The following is a 16,801-nucleotide window of genomic DNA, read 5'->3' as shown; positions in this document are numbered from 1 at the left end:
GTTTAGTGTAGATATTGTCTTTAGTAAGCTGTAGTGTATATATTTATTTGTATTCCGTTATTACTTTGGAACACCAAAGCAAAAGCACTCAGATGATAAACACACATACGCACCCACACAAATGCGTTTCCTGCAGTTGATCAGAGTGCACATGGTATATCGATCAAACGCTAAGCGAAAGCATGTGTTATGGACTGAATATGGCCATATATATACTCCACAGCTTTCTCAGAACTCCCAACACATAGCCAGCAGGCCTGTTTTCACTTATGCCTGTTAAACACATTTACCAACACATCATTCTTTCTCCATGAGCACATGCACGCACAAATTCACACACTCGTTTGTATTCACTCATGCACACAACTATTTGTCCTCAGAGGACCTGTTAAGTTCACTTGGCATGTAAAAACGTCACAGTTGTCTGTAGGCTACATACACTGGACACACAACTCTTCAGTTTGTCTTCCTACTGTAGGAGATGAAACAGAAATATGAAAACTGATTTCCTTACTGATTTTTCATTGCTATTTGTCCTACAAAGAAAACACACAAAGAGTAACAATCTTTTAGAAGAACTTTGGAACAACATTAGCCCCAAATTACAACTATCGTATAGACACAAAGCAGCTAAAACAATTATCAAAATATCTACTTTTGTATTCCACACAAGACAATGTACATATATATATGTTTTGAACAACATGACGGAGAATACATTATTTTTATTTTATAAGAATTATCCTGTTAAGTACCTGTTAAGTGTTGGTTTTCCTGTAATTCATTTTATTATGGCTTTTGCAGTATTCCCCCAGAACTGCAGGGAGCGCCATGTCACTGTGTTATCTTGTATCAGGATTAAAGAAGAAAAAAGAGGCGGGAAGTTGGGAACAGAAGAGTAAGCGTTTATCTTTTTTACAGTCTATGTTTTTACAGGTATACTGCTATCACTGGAGAGTTTAAGCAGACCTCACTGCATGCTTCATGTAACTGTACAATGTGCAGTGTTCATTATGTGTTGGAGAAACATATTAATATAAAATGTTAATATAAAATAACATTCATATAAATTTATTAACATAAAGGTCATATTATAGCCACAAACAAGTGCGTCGGATGAAACCGTCTATATAGTTTGATAGTTTACAGTACACAATAATGTCTGGTTAACATCTCAACTTTATTGTTAGGCAGAACATAACAAAACAATTGTTTGGTATGAAATATTAATTCAAATCAGCCATGCCTAAAATAGAATAGAATATATTTTGACATCTCTTAATCGTGTTTTCCTCTTTATTAGACATTATAAAACTTCAGCACTATACTAAATTATGTAAAATCTAAACCATCATTGGCTTATACAGTCTAACAACAGAATTATAGTATACAGCATTCTTGATCTACTGCCATGCTGGAGGAAACATTGAGACCTTGTTTAATTCACTTAGCAACACATACTCTTTCTCATGTTCACCTGAAGACACAATTCGGACTATTTCATTGTCTGTATGCATGATGAATCTACAGTTGTTCTTTGGAGCATCAGATGTAGTGAGGTATAGCTTAATGAGATGATCTACACATCTGATCAAAAAACGACTAGAGGCCTTCTCTTTCTGCAGCCAGATTTTCTTCTCCAGCAAACCTTCAACAGTGATGGTCTCAAGCTTAAACTGACACTTAGTTTCGACAGTCTTAAGTAGAATTATGGAGTTATTGGTATAAATGATTGTAAACCTGTTACATTTGATTGTTAGTCTTTCCAAACCATCGTGAGGAACTGCTTCTCTAGCTTGCATAAAGCAGGATTGGATCTCATCCTGGCAAGAGTGGCCAAAAAAGTGACTTTCCAAAATGCTCTCCTTTTTTACTCTTTGATCGGTGTAGATACAGAGGATGACATAGGTGTTGTATTCACTGTCTGATCCCACTGTGAAAACGTTGAATTGGCTGTTGCCAATTTCAAGACATAAACCATTGCCCTAAGCCAATAACTTTGAAGTTCTTTGTAGAGGATGTTCTCTCAGGAAACATTCAGCAAATTCCAGGTTGGAAAGAAGGGTGCTGTCCGTACTTTTCTTCTCATTTAGCTCATGCATCACGTACATATTTTTTTTCTGTGTCAGGAACTAAATCTTTGTAACATCTAGAAATAGGTTTTAGTTATAAGAAGAAAGTTTCAGCTAAAAGAAAACAATGCATTTGTTATTCAAGGAAACTTCATTGTAATTTTTAGCATGTACTTACATTGAGGTCTTGATTGAGGTGTCCATTGAGAAGTTGTTCACGGATTTCATATATTTCCACCTGTATGAGCGACATTGTCATTAGTTTGTCATCTTTAAAAATAACTGAAAAGAAGATTTATTTTGATGTGAGAAAGTTATTAAGAATATATTATCATTTATATCATTTCAATTCTAAATGTTATATTGTAGTATCGTAAAATAATTCAAGTTTAACACATGTAAAGTGAATAAAGAAAATTATAAAATAAAAATTCAGTATTTAATTTGGATCTTGTTGTTATGAAAGAAAAAGCTATAATTTGACATTACAAATCATATATAAATTCTGTCAATTTCATTTTAGCTCATGCATTTTGTTTACAAGAAGGAAAAGTCATACCTTGATCCTTGTTCAGTGGTAAGGTAGTAGACGTAGTAGAATAGTCTGATGACTATGGTATAGTGATAAGTCAATATGGTTATACAAAAATGCTACACTGCATGTTTCGTTGATGCTTCAGTTCTGAGGCTGTTCTGTATGGATGAATGCAGTAGATCTGTCCAGTTAAGTTTCAATTTCACTTACAAACTTAAGTTTCATTTTCCAGGAAACAGAAGGAGGCACAAGGACTTCTGTGCGTCTGTAAAAGAGTAGGGCGCCTGTTTTCGTTTGGTACAATATGTGTGACATGAGTAATATTGTTAATTTTACTTCTTTATTCAGTTTTTAATTTGGATTTTTATTTCAATTCTCAGACTCACTGTGTCCCCAACACCATTAGTAAAAGAAAACATTTTTAAGGCCTCACAAAAGATTAATCACCTGGATTATTTTTATAAAGATAGTAATTTTGTTAGATTATGATTGTTTGATTGTTTTACAGCATACCATGAGTGAATATTAGTATTGTTTATTGTTTGCTTTTGATATCCAAGCATTAGGACTTAAGACATGTGACATCAACAGCAGAATAGGATCAACGGTGTGATTATACATGTTGTAAGATACACAAACACACAATTATAGGTAAATGTTGTTCTGGGCATCATTGTGGTTGAAATGCTAATTTTTTTATTTGGTTCAACATATCTCCATTTTTGAAGAAAATTTGGGTGTTTCCTACTGAACTGACTGAATTCTTCAAATTGGTTCTCAGTGGTAATTGATAAATTACCTCAGGCTCAGTGTAATTGATAAAAGGTAGATGACATGAAAGAAACAGAAGAAATGGAAAAAAAAGAAATGAAAGGTAGTGTTGAATGCCTTTTGATCTAAAACCTCTGAGTGGTGAAGGGCAGTTGCCATGGTAACGACGAGTTGCCAAAGTTATAGGTTGATGGATGACAGTGAGCCAGTAGCACTAGACAGATTCCATGGCTGGAAGAACAGAGAGAGAGAGGCATCATGCTTCTCTGCATGTCAATTAGAGCTGACAATGACATGATGCTTGTCATACAGTACATCACAAAACCCCCACACACAATTCCCCCAAATGCTGATGCCCTGCAGGAAAGGTGAGATGAACAACGAGACAGACTGTTATGGTTCAAATTCAACCCATGTGACATTAGTGCATTAGGCTGAATAAAGAATTTTGTCTTCTAGTTTATTTAATTGCGTGAATGCTGCAGTCAGACAATGCTAAAGATTTCCAAAAATAACCACATGCCATATTGCTCACCAATTCAGGGAACATTTTCTCTCGAATTATTCATCTTAAAACCTGTCGTGAGAGAGATATGAAAAAAGATTGTGAAGGTCTCAAACTGATTTCAGTGTGAACGCACACATTTTTCACCTAATTTTGCCCATCACCAAATGATCTGGAATATGCCATCAACATAAATGTTTAATGTCGTATTAGTTGTTATTGTCTACAGAAAGATTAAGACAACAAAGACACAAATTACTTATATTTTATGACAACTCCAATAAACAGTGACATGGCATCACAGATTTCCATCTCCACATTTAATACAACTATAAATGGAACCGTGTTCTTCATCTAAAAGCATCTCCTCTCAGAGCGTGCCTTCAAAATAACCAAAGGATATATGTGTGTTTAATCGTGTGGCATGTGTGTTTGTCATGAACCTCTTTTTGCCTCAGGGGATTCCAGACGGTTCTTCCAGTAAACATTGTTTCCATAGTGACAATAAAGGAGAGGAAGGAAGCGAAAAGGTGACAGCAGGAGTAATAAGAGAAAGAGAATATGTGTGATGGAGGTGGGGGTGTCGAAAAAGAAATAATCTGTGTGCCAGCTATAATCACATCACAAGGAGGAACATTGTGAGCTCAGGATCATTATTTTATTCTCAACACATTTCACGAACACACACACACAAACAGAACAGTTAAGATTGTGAAGCAACCCGTCTTTGTTTAATTTCTATTCCAACACTGTTGTTTGTATGTTCCACTCATGTCTGAGGGCCTCATATCTTGTCTTGAAAGAAATAGAGAAAATACATAAACACCATAAAAGTGCATGAAACCTCAGATTCATATCATGCCAAAAATCACTTGCATTAGAAAGGACCTCTATACAACCAACTAAACTGGACTTATGCCTGTCTGTAGTTTGAATTATTTGTATGGAGTTGATGTTTAGATGTTTTGCTGTCTGAATGTTTAAATGCTCCGAGGTTCAGTCTAGTGAAAGTTCAGTTATTGTTTTAAACATTATTTCCTTTGTGCATTTTCGGACAATGTATGACAATTGTCAAGGACAGGAAGCCATGTCATGCTTTTTTTGTGTGTGTTAGCAATTCACTTTCAAACCATTTTTTGTCTGAAAGTGTTTCGACTTGGTACCATCTCTGTGGATAAAACCAGCTTTATGTACGAATATCCACAAACACAGCAAACATATTGAACAAGAAAACATTTAAGGCACAATATGGTGGTTTTCTCAAGAGGCAATTTATAAACTTGCTGTCCCTTGTTATTTGTTGAGTAATCCAGAAATACAAAAGTAACTAAACATTGAAAACATCATATTACACTGATGTTCAGCTTTTAAAAACAGATCTAAAAAGCTGTTGGAAAGCAGTTTTTCCACAGCAGAAGTTCTGTGGTTATTTCCCTCTCAAGTGAGCTCTCGTCAGGGCCTCCTGATGTCCGGTACCCACTGTGTCTGAAAGCCATCTCTGTGATACGCCTACTCTAAGCTCCCCTCCTCTAACCCTCTCTCTACCTCTTTCTTTTCCTTTCTCTCGCTCTTTCTCCAGATTCCTGTGGCTTTGTTCCCTGAGACCCTCACACAATCTGTTCTGCTCCCTGGTTTCATCTTGACACAGACCCAACACGGGACAGACAGAGTCCAGCTCCTCTTCCTCATCGCTGTCCTCTTCCTCCTCTAACAGCTGTGGAAATCGAACTACTGATGATGATGATGATGTGGATGAAGTTGAAGACAAATGAGAGTTGGAGTATACATTCCGTTCATACACAGGCAAGGGGAGCTGGAGGTAACGCCCGGCTGCATACAAGCAGCAGCATGCGGGGACGCATTCAGGACTGTCCCTCCTCAACAGTCGCAGCCGTTTGCGGTACGGCCCGGCCGGTGCCACGCAGGGCTGTAGGGTGGGAAGAGGTGTGTTGGGGGCTGGGGTTTGCAGGGGGCAGGCTGTGGCCGCAGGGCCTGATGGGAAACACCAGTCGCTTTGAAGGAGAATTTCAGTTCGGAGACGTCGGAGTAGGTTGTTGATGAGCACGGAACGCCGCAAGAAGGACTCGGGGTCATCCATGTAACGCAGCTTCTCAAGAGAGAGACGGAGAACGTGAGCACGTTCCTCTAGCACTGGTGACACCTGCTGGACCAGAGAAAAATATCACAAGTCATTAAATACTCTAAAATGTTGTGGGTGAAATGGCATACACAAGCTTTTATCCAGAGTAAATTACAGTGCATTCAACATATATTTTCTATATAGTCGCTGTTCTTTTGAAACCTCACGAGTCCAAATTAGCTTTTTTTCAAGAAATGTATATTTGCAAAACCCAGTGACAAACATACAGTGTGAATAATAATAATCATTTATTATGATGCACCGGAAATACCAAAGATGTGTAAGTAGACTCACAGTGTGACAGTAACCTCTGAAGTTAACTATAGGTTCTTCATCTTCCACAAACTTCCTTTTAAAATAAGAGATCCGTGACATGGCCACATGATCTTTTACATGATCGGGGCTTCGTCTACAAAGGTGCTCTGGGAAAACAAATTTATTTATTAGGCAGCATCTTTTAGAACAAAGACTTTCAAAAATAGATTCTGAGCATATTTTCAACATTAGCCAACACTGAGATTATAGTCAAACCTTCTATAAGCCCTTGGGTGTCGGTTCCTGGTGGTGAGGGGGTGGAGATGCAGCTTTTGCTGCATCGCTCAGACTCCCAGATCGGCTGGTAGATCGTTGGTGGGGCTTCGGCGTCAGGTTCACAAAAAGGGCTCATAGAGAGGACCAAAGCCATTGTTTTACCTCACAGTTCTAAAGAAAAAAAACACATATTTAAAATAAAAAACAATGTACATAACATCAGGGTTGTACTGATGCTAGTACTGGCATTGGTATTGGGGAGTACTTGAATCCATGTACCGATCCGATACCATTTTCTTAAACAGCGTCGTCACAAGCAACCACTGTTTAGAGCAACGAAGAAGGAATAAAAACGCAGGTTCATATCTTATATTTTTATAATTTAGTGCTTTGAACACCATAACCACTCTTATTGCACTCTTATTTACATAATGTTTTAGAACAAACTTTTGTGTGATAAAAGATCAAAACACAGCCTCTAAAATACATTTATTTGTATGTGTTTTTAATATTTTGTTTCATTCTGCGAACTACTTACAACATTTCTTGCAAATTTCAATGTAACATATTTTTTATATTCGCATTTAATAGCAGAAAATGGAAACTGGAGAAACAGGTCAAAATAACAGAAAAGATGCTCTGTATTTTTTCAGACCTCAAATACTGCAATGCAACAGTAATATCCTTACAAGAATTTTGGAATATTGTTTGATGTGATAACACACCACTGTTTGACACTGTTGTCATGCTGTTAGTCTTTCACATTGCTGTTGGATGATTTTATGTCACTCCTGAGGTTTGATTTTGTTGATATTCATCAGACACTGGACTTGAGTGGCGTATTCTGTCGTATAATTATTCCTTATTGCCGTGAAGTGTACACTAACAAGACATTTATATCAAACCCATTTAAAACAGCTAATAGAGCACACATACAGTAGTCAGATACAAAGATACACGCATCATACAATCCAACAGAAGCTACCAAGAAAGGGAGCATATCTGTTTGTGTGATCGCTCTTTAATCATTTCGTTCTCTGTTCTGCCACACACACGGTGACAGGAGAGAAAGAAGTTCTGGATGATTGCCTCTACAAAGGTCATTAATCTTCACTGACAATTGTGCACACCATCGCTCTGATGTCGTGTTCGCCAAGCACATATTGAACCGTTGTTGTGCCTGCCTGTCCTGAATCAAGTCTCACATTGTAATGTTTATTAGGAACTATAAATAAGGCAACGAAAATAATCACATAGAACTGTAAAAACATCCCAGATGCACATTCGCACACGGAGACACAAATAACGCGAGCGTAATAATCTGCCCTCAGTACAGTCTGTGTCCGCAGGGTTTGGATCACACTGAGCGAGACATATTTAATCAGAGCTGATTCCGCTCTCCTCCTTTTCCTCGTACTGTCATTACCTGTTTATTATTCCGCCCACAACTCTGCTTTGAATTTATGCTTTAGAAGACAGAGCTTACACACCCACAGACACACACAAGCTGTCTGTCTTTGTCTCTTTGCACATTTCGTGCTTTTATGCACTCTCTCTCTCTGCATCTCTCTACTCTTCGTGAGAAGAAAACATAAAAAGGTGCTGGATCTGTTGGATTTGCAACTCATCAGTCACACGCACATACACAAATATCATAGGGCAGCCCCGTAGATGCTAAAACTACAAATTATAAAACACAGATGATGCTAAAACCAGAGCGAGGGAAAGACACGTACCATGGAATCATGTTAGGGATAAGGTTTCATTTGTGCAGTTGTGGTTTTTCCTATGCGAAAACCCCAATTGCAGGTTTCCATTGGGGTAATGTAGGTTTTGGCTTAGCTTACTGTAATCAAAACATCCAAAGCTCCTGGTGCTCCTCACTGGATCATAAAAGATGGTAAAACAAGCTCACACACATTTCATTTGTGTCTTATTAAAATGATATTATCGCTTAGATGGCCAGGAAATCGTTTTTTTGAACAACCTCCAAAATGATTTGCTCTAAGAATAAAAAATGAAACAATAGTCCATCCAAGTACAGTCCAAGTATAAAAAAATTTATTTACTTCCCGTCATTTCTGTTGAAACCCATACAACTTTGTTCCTTAAAGAAGTTGTTTAAAAAAGCTGCTCTCTTCCATACAATAAAAGTGAATGGGGACAACTGCTGATGACTTGGGGATGCGTTCATTGGTAACCCTCCCTTTTATGGAATGTCTTCATTTGGTTGTTCTAAATGTTCAAATATCTTTCTCTGTGTTAATCAGAACAAAACAACTTTAGGGTGAGTTAAGAGAATTTTCCTTTTTGGGTGAAGTGTTCCTTTAAGGCAGAAAAAAAAGAGTCAGAAAATACAAAAATGCAGACAGACTGCACAATTACGTTGTGGTTATGGTTACAAGAAGAGCTTCGGGCATCAGCTCCAAATGAAACACCATTCCAAAATTTCAGCATACGTTTTGTAAAACCACAGATTTGTTCTTAGCTTGAGTGGCAGAAGCACACTGGCACATGCACAGAGCATAAGAATCATCATTAGTGCCACAGTCTGCCCGCACGCCCTGACCCAGAAACAGCTCCATGATTTTTGAGTAACATTGGAAACTGATATAAACGACAATGTTATTGTTTAATGGAAATAGGTATGTGACGTGTACACTGTTTACAGTGGGGCAACAATACCAGATGACAACCTTCTGATGACCAACAAAAAAATGCAATATGTATAATCACATATGATGTGAGGCGTCTTAAAAAACCTTTTACACACACACATATATATATATATATTAGTAGTATTTTTTTATTCATGGAAGAAAGTAAGTCATATGGGTTTTGAAGTACACAAGGGAGAGTAAATAATAACAGAATTCAAAACACACACATACAGACAGAACCCACAAAGACTACAAAGAGTGCTAACACAGCAACATGTGTGAAACATAAGGTAAAAAGAGCCTTTGTAGAAAGCGTGAGGCTATTACACACACGCTTACACACCTCACATATCATCCATCTGCTAAAGAGCTGTTTCTGCCTGGGTGCTGGAAGCATTTAAACCATGTGTGTCCTCAAGGTTCGGGACGTCCATACAACCGCTTCCATGACCTGAATCTATCAGCGAGACAGAGGAGGTTTATTTAAGAATCGAAATGTTGCACTGGGGATCTCAACACATCCTGCAGACAGTAATCTAGGTCATTTAGTAGTCTTTTATTTTCTCTCTCTCTTTCTCTAACACACATACACACATGTAGGCAACACCCAGTCAAGGAGGTAAAACATTTATCCAAACATGTCCAACACACACACAAAGGTATAAAAACTAAAGGAAAAATAAAAGGAACACCCTTTTCCGCCTGCCAAAGACTTTGCGGCTGCTCGGTGGAGGGGAGAAATAAAATACAGGAAAATAAGAAGTTGCACAGTGTCTACGAAGAAATCACACACAGATCGGAAAATACACAATGTGTGTGCGAGAGAGGTTCGAGCCGTAATGCGATCGTGTTGACACAACGCCACATCAGTGCTGAAGGAATGTTCTGGCTACCCATGCATCCCTGCTGTTAGGAGTCAGCGCCCGAGGCGCTGTGTGTGCGTGTGTTTGAGACAGAGGGAGTGCAGCACGTGCTCTGTGTATACTCAAAGGAGAAGTGTAATCACATCATTCGTGCTATTGTTCAGATGACTGTGATTTTTACACCACGGTCTCCCAAGCAATACAGCTGTGATGAATTACCCACGTTCAGATGGCAAGTGAACGTTGACTCAAAATGTTTTCGATGATGTACAGATTGCGTAGTGTGTATTTGCACAAAGTTTGATTACAAGACAACATACACAGTATAGCTTATGAGGACTACGGTTTATGTTATGGCCGATTGCATGAAGCGAGATGGAGAGTTTAAAATGAATCCGTCCTAAATGTGATTGAAAGGAGTTGATGAAATTCTGACTTCATAAACCTACATCCTCATAAATATATTTCTATAACAAACCTATTATAATTAATAAATTACCTATTTGTTTAGAGACAAATCTTGTGATTTGTTGTATATCCACTTGCATTTATTAAAACATAAGATTTAAAAATGTTTGGGTTTGGAAATGTTTGTGAAAGACACCCACAGTGGAAGACAGATTTCTCTACATTCATGTTTTACTGATCTAAAAAAATGATGTCTATTTGTCGCTAGAACTGTCAAACAAGCTCTTGATTCTTGTTTGAGACTTACAAATGAATTTCAGGGGGTCCCTAACAAGAAAAAGATTCAGAAACATGTCCATCACTGCCAAACCGCAGTTTTATAGAAAACAGCCCTGACTGTAGATCAGAGTGGGTAACATTTCCAGATTTCAGAACAATTATGAGCACTCCCTCACTGCTCGCAGACTCTCTAATCTATTGAAGACATTCACAGTGCCCAGGCGTAACTCATTGGAACAGACTGATGAGAACCATAGCCAGTAAATGATGTGGGCTTTCCTTTGTGCCCGCTGTAGATCGAGGGATCAATGTGTGGCGGAATGCCAGACACTCTTGAACTGGCACAGTGATCTCAGGGGAATACCCACAAACTCACACACACACTTTTGCCCAGCGGCACCAGGAACAGATGCCACAGCAGTGAACCCCTTGCTGATAATGAAGCAAGAAATAATCTCTCACTCTCTCTCCCTCACATGCACATCATCTCAGCTATGCACAATAGCGTCTCTCTCTAACACAACAATAACTACAGTCTCACCCAAATAAAAAATCCTGGTGTGTGAGATTGCATACATCTTTTCCTGTGAACAGACATTGCACATTCATGAACACAAACACACACACACAAACTGCATTCATCTCTAAAGTTATCATGCTTTCATAACACATCTTTTCCTTGTAAGGAAATCAAGCAGTAACAGAATTCTGGAGCCCTGCCCTTAAAACACACACAGAGCTGAAGTCTTTTAATGTGTGAAAGGAACATTGTGTTTGTGTTTGTGTTTGTGTGACCTCACTGTGTCATAAGCTTTTTTTAAGATTCAAAGCACAATAAATATTTTACCAACCACAACAAAACCCCCTTTTGTTTGACATATCTGAAAACCATATGCATGCATTTAATTATCCAAAATATAACATAATAAAAACAAATATAAGACTACATTTGATCAGAGTTTATTTAGTTGTTTTATCTCTCACTAATATGACAGAAAAATACCAATTATATAAATCAGATAAATACAAGTATTATATAACATTGCAGAACTACATCACGATTCGACAGGTATAAGTGGATAAATATTCGCTTTGTAAATAAATAACTGGTTACTAATCACACAGTAGTCTGTGTGTGTTTAAACCACATTAGTTGTAACAAACTTCAAAGATTTTGAGTAGTTTCCCTGTCTGGGCACTGTGCCATGCCCCACTGGTCTGTCTGCCTCTGATAACCGTGCAGTCTTACCTTACACTTAATGATGACTGGACTTGACGTATTGTTTTAAATATAATGCGTACTCGGATCTGTCGTCGTGAACCTGCTCTCGTTATCTCTGCTTTGACCCCGTTGGGTTCGTCAATAACAACTTATCCTCGATCCATCAGCGCAAGTCCCCCGATAAACGTTGCTAGCACCTGCGCGTATCGACTTGATATAATCGATCGGGTTTAACGATAATACAATCATCCAACTCAGGGCAGCGCGCCTTCACATCAATCACCGCGCGAACAAAGCCGCTGTAGGTCCGCGCAGGTCCCTTCGCTTTGTGCCACAGTGACCTCACCGGCAGACGGTGCGACGTTGCGGCGTTTGCTTTGAACTGGTGTCAACGTCTGCAGACACCACCAGAATCGCCCCATTCCTCGGAACGAACAGCAACAGCTTTCAGCTCAGGGTCGGTCTCGTCCCGTCCCAGCAGCAGTGTTTCCCCTGTGGTTTGTGTGTGGGAGTGAGTGTGTCTGGTTTTGGTCAGAGGAGCTGCATTTAACTTGCGCCCGGGAGCGAGCGGCAGAAGTGGAGCGGGGCGGGGACGATGCCAATCATCTGTTAGACATTTCCCTTTTCAGGAGCGGCGGGTTGCGTTTGCCAGCCGCGCTCCTGAGCGCTTTTCTTCGGCGTTATCGCCGAGCCTGGTGATTTTTACATTAGCCTGCGATCGGGACATCGTTTCCTTCCACGCACGCTTACTATACTTGAAAAGCCTTAAACCAATGCATAATTTCAACCGTACAGAGTACAAGGGCATGCATGACTATTTTGACATGATTTTATTTTGATTAACGATTTTTTATCATCTGTATTTAGTTGACCTACTTACGCTTAAGGACAATCACCACAAGACAAGTATTGAAAAGGTTTTAATAAATGTGTCCCTATAACGAAGCACGCACACACATTCTTTTTTTCCTTCTCTAACTGCCTGCAGGTTCCAAAAAACACACCCTGCCTCTAGTTAAAAGCAGACACTCACTTCTGTGCCAGAGTCCGTAATTTATTTTCCTGTGTGAAAAGCAACCCTGTGCCGAAGTACTTTTCCAGGTGACTTGGACTTAAAAGCCAAAGAATGACTTAAATAAATGGGAACCACTGTGGTTGCATGGTGAAACTCTCGCCTTGAACCCTTGGAGAGAAGAATTTCGAACGAAAAATCACGTTGGCATCTTATCAAATGTTTGTACAGTTTTTAGAGAATACTAAACACCCACATTTGTTGTTATTTGTTTGTTCAATATTAATACCGTGAACCATTTTGCATGTGGTCATTTATTGCTGCTGTAAAATGTGTTGTGCATTCGACAAATCAAACATTACACTACAGTTTATATTGACCATTAACAATTGCGCCATCTATGGACCTTGTATGGAGGAAACATTGTGCAAAGATCTTTGCATAGACAACCTAATTTTGACTGCCATGTCATTTTTACGTTTGATCTGACTGCATTCTCTACTATGGTAGCAGGGTTGCAGAGTACAATCCTATACCTAACTTAATTTCTTCCAGAAATCAGGAAAAAAGACTTGGGTGGTGCTGCGTCTAGCACTTTAAAGAAAGCTTATTCCCTCTGGAAGTTGAACGTTTAATGAGCCTTCTGGTACAAACCGTTTATACTTCTCTCAATCAAATACAGACACACACTTAGGTGGGATGAAGGAAAGTAGAATTTAGGTATTGATAAGAAACCAAATTGTATGAGAGATGTGCGCAATAGAGTGCTATGCTTAAGTATGCGTCAAGATCTGTGAGATAGAGCTATACAAGTTTCCCTATGAAAACTTCTCTGCTCAAAACTCACATTTCAAAAGCTCACACACAGGTGTACTAAATAGTCAATTTCTAGTGAACAGTTACAGTATTGCATGTTTTACTCATGTATGTTGGTGTCGTTTGTCCCCTTTTTCCTTCAACGCACTAGCTGATTATTAAGTTTGTTCTCGAGACTTTCACTTCAAAATCAAATGTTTGGATGTTGAATTATGATGAATGTACACTACCATCATAATTCATAAGACACTCTAATTCAAGAGCCAAAGTACACGTTCATCAAATGTCAAGAAAGACAAAGGCAATTTTAGAATAGCAGAAATGTTTCTTTTCAAAACAGAATCACATACAAATGCATCTTTGTGTAAGACTTCATTTACAAATCAAATGACAGCGATGTACAGAAATATGAATACACAAGGTGACACAACATTTTAAAAACGCCATAAAAACACCGACTGAATCGGTGGGTATAGGCAAGACATTTTAAGCATTTTCAGAATCAAATTAAAGAGCAGAAATGACTGAAAATATATGCACACGCATTGTTCAGAACATGTATAAAAGGTTTAAAATTGGTTAAAGTTGGAACACACCTTGTGAAAGTTGAGGGTTCAATGGCATGCTAGACCTGAATCATGATGGGACACAGAGAGAGCACAGGTAGGGTGTGCTATGCCTCTTCTGCAATGAATCCTAAATGCTGGTGTTCATTTGTACACTGAACAGAATCTCTATCACCCATCAGTTCAGAATATGACCAGTTGACCATCACTGGTCCACTGTCAAAATATTCACATCTTCACTGACACAAAGCAGTAGAAAAACCTTACGTGAGAAGATCTTTGAGAGCTCTGAGGGGTTCTTTTCAGGCACTGGTTCTGTAGGGATCATTCAAACACAAAATGCATTTTCATTTGTTAATCTACATTTATTTGCATGGCATACTGGGAACAAACATATGTGATTTGTGCCTATTTGCTAAGAGCTCAAGAACTTTCAGTGGGTTTAAAGAATAGTTCCATCAAAATGAAGTCTCAACTTCATGTCATTCCTGAAGCTGTTATTCACCACAGTTCTCCTGCCAATTTCATCTTGCTTTCATCTCGAGTCAGAAATACATGCTGGTGAATATAGATGATTTTCATTTTTTGGGTGAACTTTCAGAGCCTCAAAATCCTCATCACATACAGATGGATGGTAAAATGTGCTAGACTTTGGGGATTATAGACTAGCGGGGTTATATAACCAGCATATATAACCGAATTAGCTAGAGTCAGATTCTCTTTTATAGTGGGAAAATATTTGGAAGCAATATCGGTCAACAGTACACCAAGCCTCTCATAAATCTGTCAGATGTGAGACATAACAGCACTTCGATGTAATTTTGTGACACAGCTGTTTTCTGGTCATAATACAAACATAAAACATCCTAGATTTCAACATTGTGCTGTATTTTGTCACTGTTATTATGACAGCTGTGGCCTTATTTAATGCCTGAATGCTGACAGGATGGTAGAATAAGATTTCTATACTGTTTAACGGTGTTTGCCAAGATGAAACCGAGAACATCTTCCAACATAACTCAACACAGCGAGAAGTTTTGTTGGAGAAGAGTGATTGTGATTCAGTCTTTTTCGGGGAGATATTGTCCAGTGGCAACTTTCGTAATACAATCAAAGCCTGAGACTCTTTCACAAGATGTGTTTCATAATTCTATTATGTTCCCTTAAATGTGCTTAATTTCGTTCTTACAAAACAAACCACCTTAAACATATGAGCACCTGCGATTTTTTTTCTTTTTAACTAACAGAGTAAACAAAACAACACACATCACCTGAAATTATGACATCAGCAGAGCCAAGAATACAGATATCATTATGTAACAATATACCCCCTTCACTTACAATCTTTTTTACCTCAGGAAAGCGAACATGGGGGTTTTAACATTTATACTTTGAAACCGCACACTGACTGAGACATATTCACAAAAAAAATTAAACAGAACTGAAAGTAGAACAAAGTCTACAACTCCATACTGCTCACAGAGCTTCATACATTTACCAAGAAAGTGTTTTTGAGTCCAGATTCTCAGATATAGATACAAAAATAGATCAGCAAAATCTATGTGCTGTTTACAGTACATAACAATCACTGAGTGAGATCGACCATCACTCAAGAAAGAAAAGAAACTATCGGGCAGATTTTACAGGTTGACCGCACAGAGATCAAAGACACTTTGAACACAGAGCAAAAGCATTGAGAAGCCTCGTTGCCATCACATACTCAAAACATCCTCACAGTTTTACAGAATCTACATCGCTAGCCCTCCACCGGACATTCAGACAGAACACTGGCATGAATCTCCAGTGTCACAGCAATGAGTTGTGAGTCCCAGCCACTAAACTTGAGCATTCAGGATCAAAGAATGCAATATGCAAGAAAAGCCTTATGCAAACAGTCAGCTGTTATATAATTATGGCTAATACACATCTTAAAAAATAGTGACTTCACCGATTATCAGAAATTTCAAAGAAGGGTTTATATAAAGGTCATTATTTAGAACAGTCCCATGATTCCACGAGTTCAAGGATGAGCTGATGACACATTTTTACTTGAGGCGAAAGTCATACCTCATTGTCGGGACTGGAATGGTAACATTGTTCTAGACACACCAAAGTGGGGTTTTTTAAATAATATTTGAAGAGATACCATGGTATAGTAAGCTATTTGAAGCGAGACCAAGGTGACAACAGTCAATGTGTTCATGTTCTACTGTATAGTTCTATTTTATAATTCTGTTTAACTCATAAAATCATCATGTTAGTGCTTTTCACAGTATATGGAATTAACGGCAATGTCCTGTTCTGTCTGGTAGATGTCCTCTACAGTATATACATTACAAGTATTATATTATTATTATTTTATTATACAAAGATATACATTGGATATAATAAATGCATCAACGTCACGAAATATCCATCGAC

General features: G+C 38.3%; 1 protein-coding gene and 1 long non-coding RNA gene across 7 annotated transcripts; both read right to left on the bottom strand.

Moving 5' to 3' along the window:
- Positions 1–886: 886 nt before the first annotated feature.
- On the bottom strand, positions 887–2,790 carry LOC306903331. The gene is made up of 3 exons (XR_013787544.1): positions 2,632–2,790; positions 2,251–2,310; positions 887–2,149 (listed from the first exon to the last, which is right to left on the bottom strand). It is a non-coding gene; the product is annotated as an uncharacterized lncRNA (long non-coding RNA).
- A 1,344-nt stretch (positions 2,791–4,134) lies between these two features.
- On the bottom strand, positions 4,135–12,534 carry sertad4 (SERTA domain containing 4). Of its 6 annotated transcripts, none has more exons than XM_079472570.1 (5): positions 12,014–12,338; positions 9,558–9,671; positions 6,555–6,725; positions 6,318–6,445; positions 4,522–6,047 (listed from the first exon to the last, which is right to left on the bottom strand). In XM_079472570.1, exons 3-5 carry the CDS (start codon positions 6,706–6,708, stop codon positions 5,310–5,312), a joined length of 1,020 nt encoding a protein of 339 aa, XP_079328696.1. In that variant the 5' UTR covers positions 6,709–6,725; positions 9,558–9,671; positions 12,014–12,338; the 3' UTR covers positions 4,522–5,309. The 6 variants fall into 6 exon arrangements, with proteins under 6 accessions (XP_079328695.1, XP_079328694.1, XP_079328696.1 ...); XM_079472573.1 differs by having other exon boundaries at positions 4,522–6,044; positions 12,014–12,191; XM_079472569.1 differs by lacking the exon at positions 9,558–9,671 and having other exon boundaries at positions 4,135–6,047; positions 12,333–12,534.
- Between the last annotated feature and the right edge of the window lie 4,267 nt (positions 12,535–16,801).

This window comes from Barbatula barbatula, assembly GCF_947034865.1.
Source record: "Barbatula barbatula genome assembly, chromosome: 14".
Lineage (NCBI taxonomy): Eukaryota > Metazoa > Chordata > Actinopteri > Cypriniformes > Nemacheilidae > Barbatula > Barbatula barbatula.
Note: the sequence above shows the minus strand (reverse complement) of the source record. Positions and strands in the feature narration are given on the sequence as shown.

What these genes read in the sequence shown, in the direction of transcription:
- sertad4 (XM_079472569.1), bottom strand. Translation starts at nt 6,708, where the DNA reads ATGGCTTTGGTCCTCTCTATGAGCCCTTTTTGTGAACCTGACGCCGAA. An exon ending in CACCCAAGGGCTTATAGAAG is followed by an intron (nt 6,446 to 6,554) that starts GTTTGACTATAA and finishes TTGTTTTCCCAG; the next exon opens with AGCACCTTTGTAGACGAAGC. An exon ending in TCAGAGGTTACTGTCACACT is followed by an intron (nt 6,048 to 6,317) that starts GTGAGTCTACTT and finishes TCTCTGGTCCAG; the next exon opens with CAGGTGTCACCAGTGCTAGA.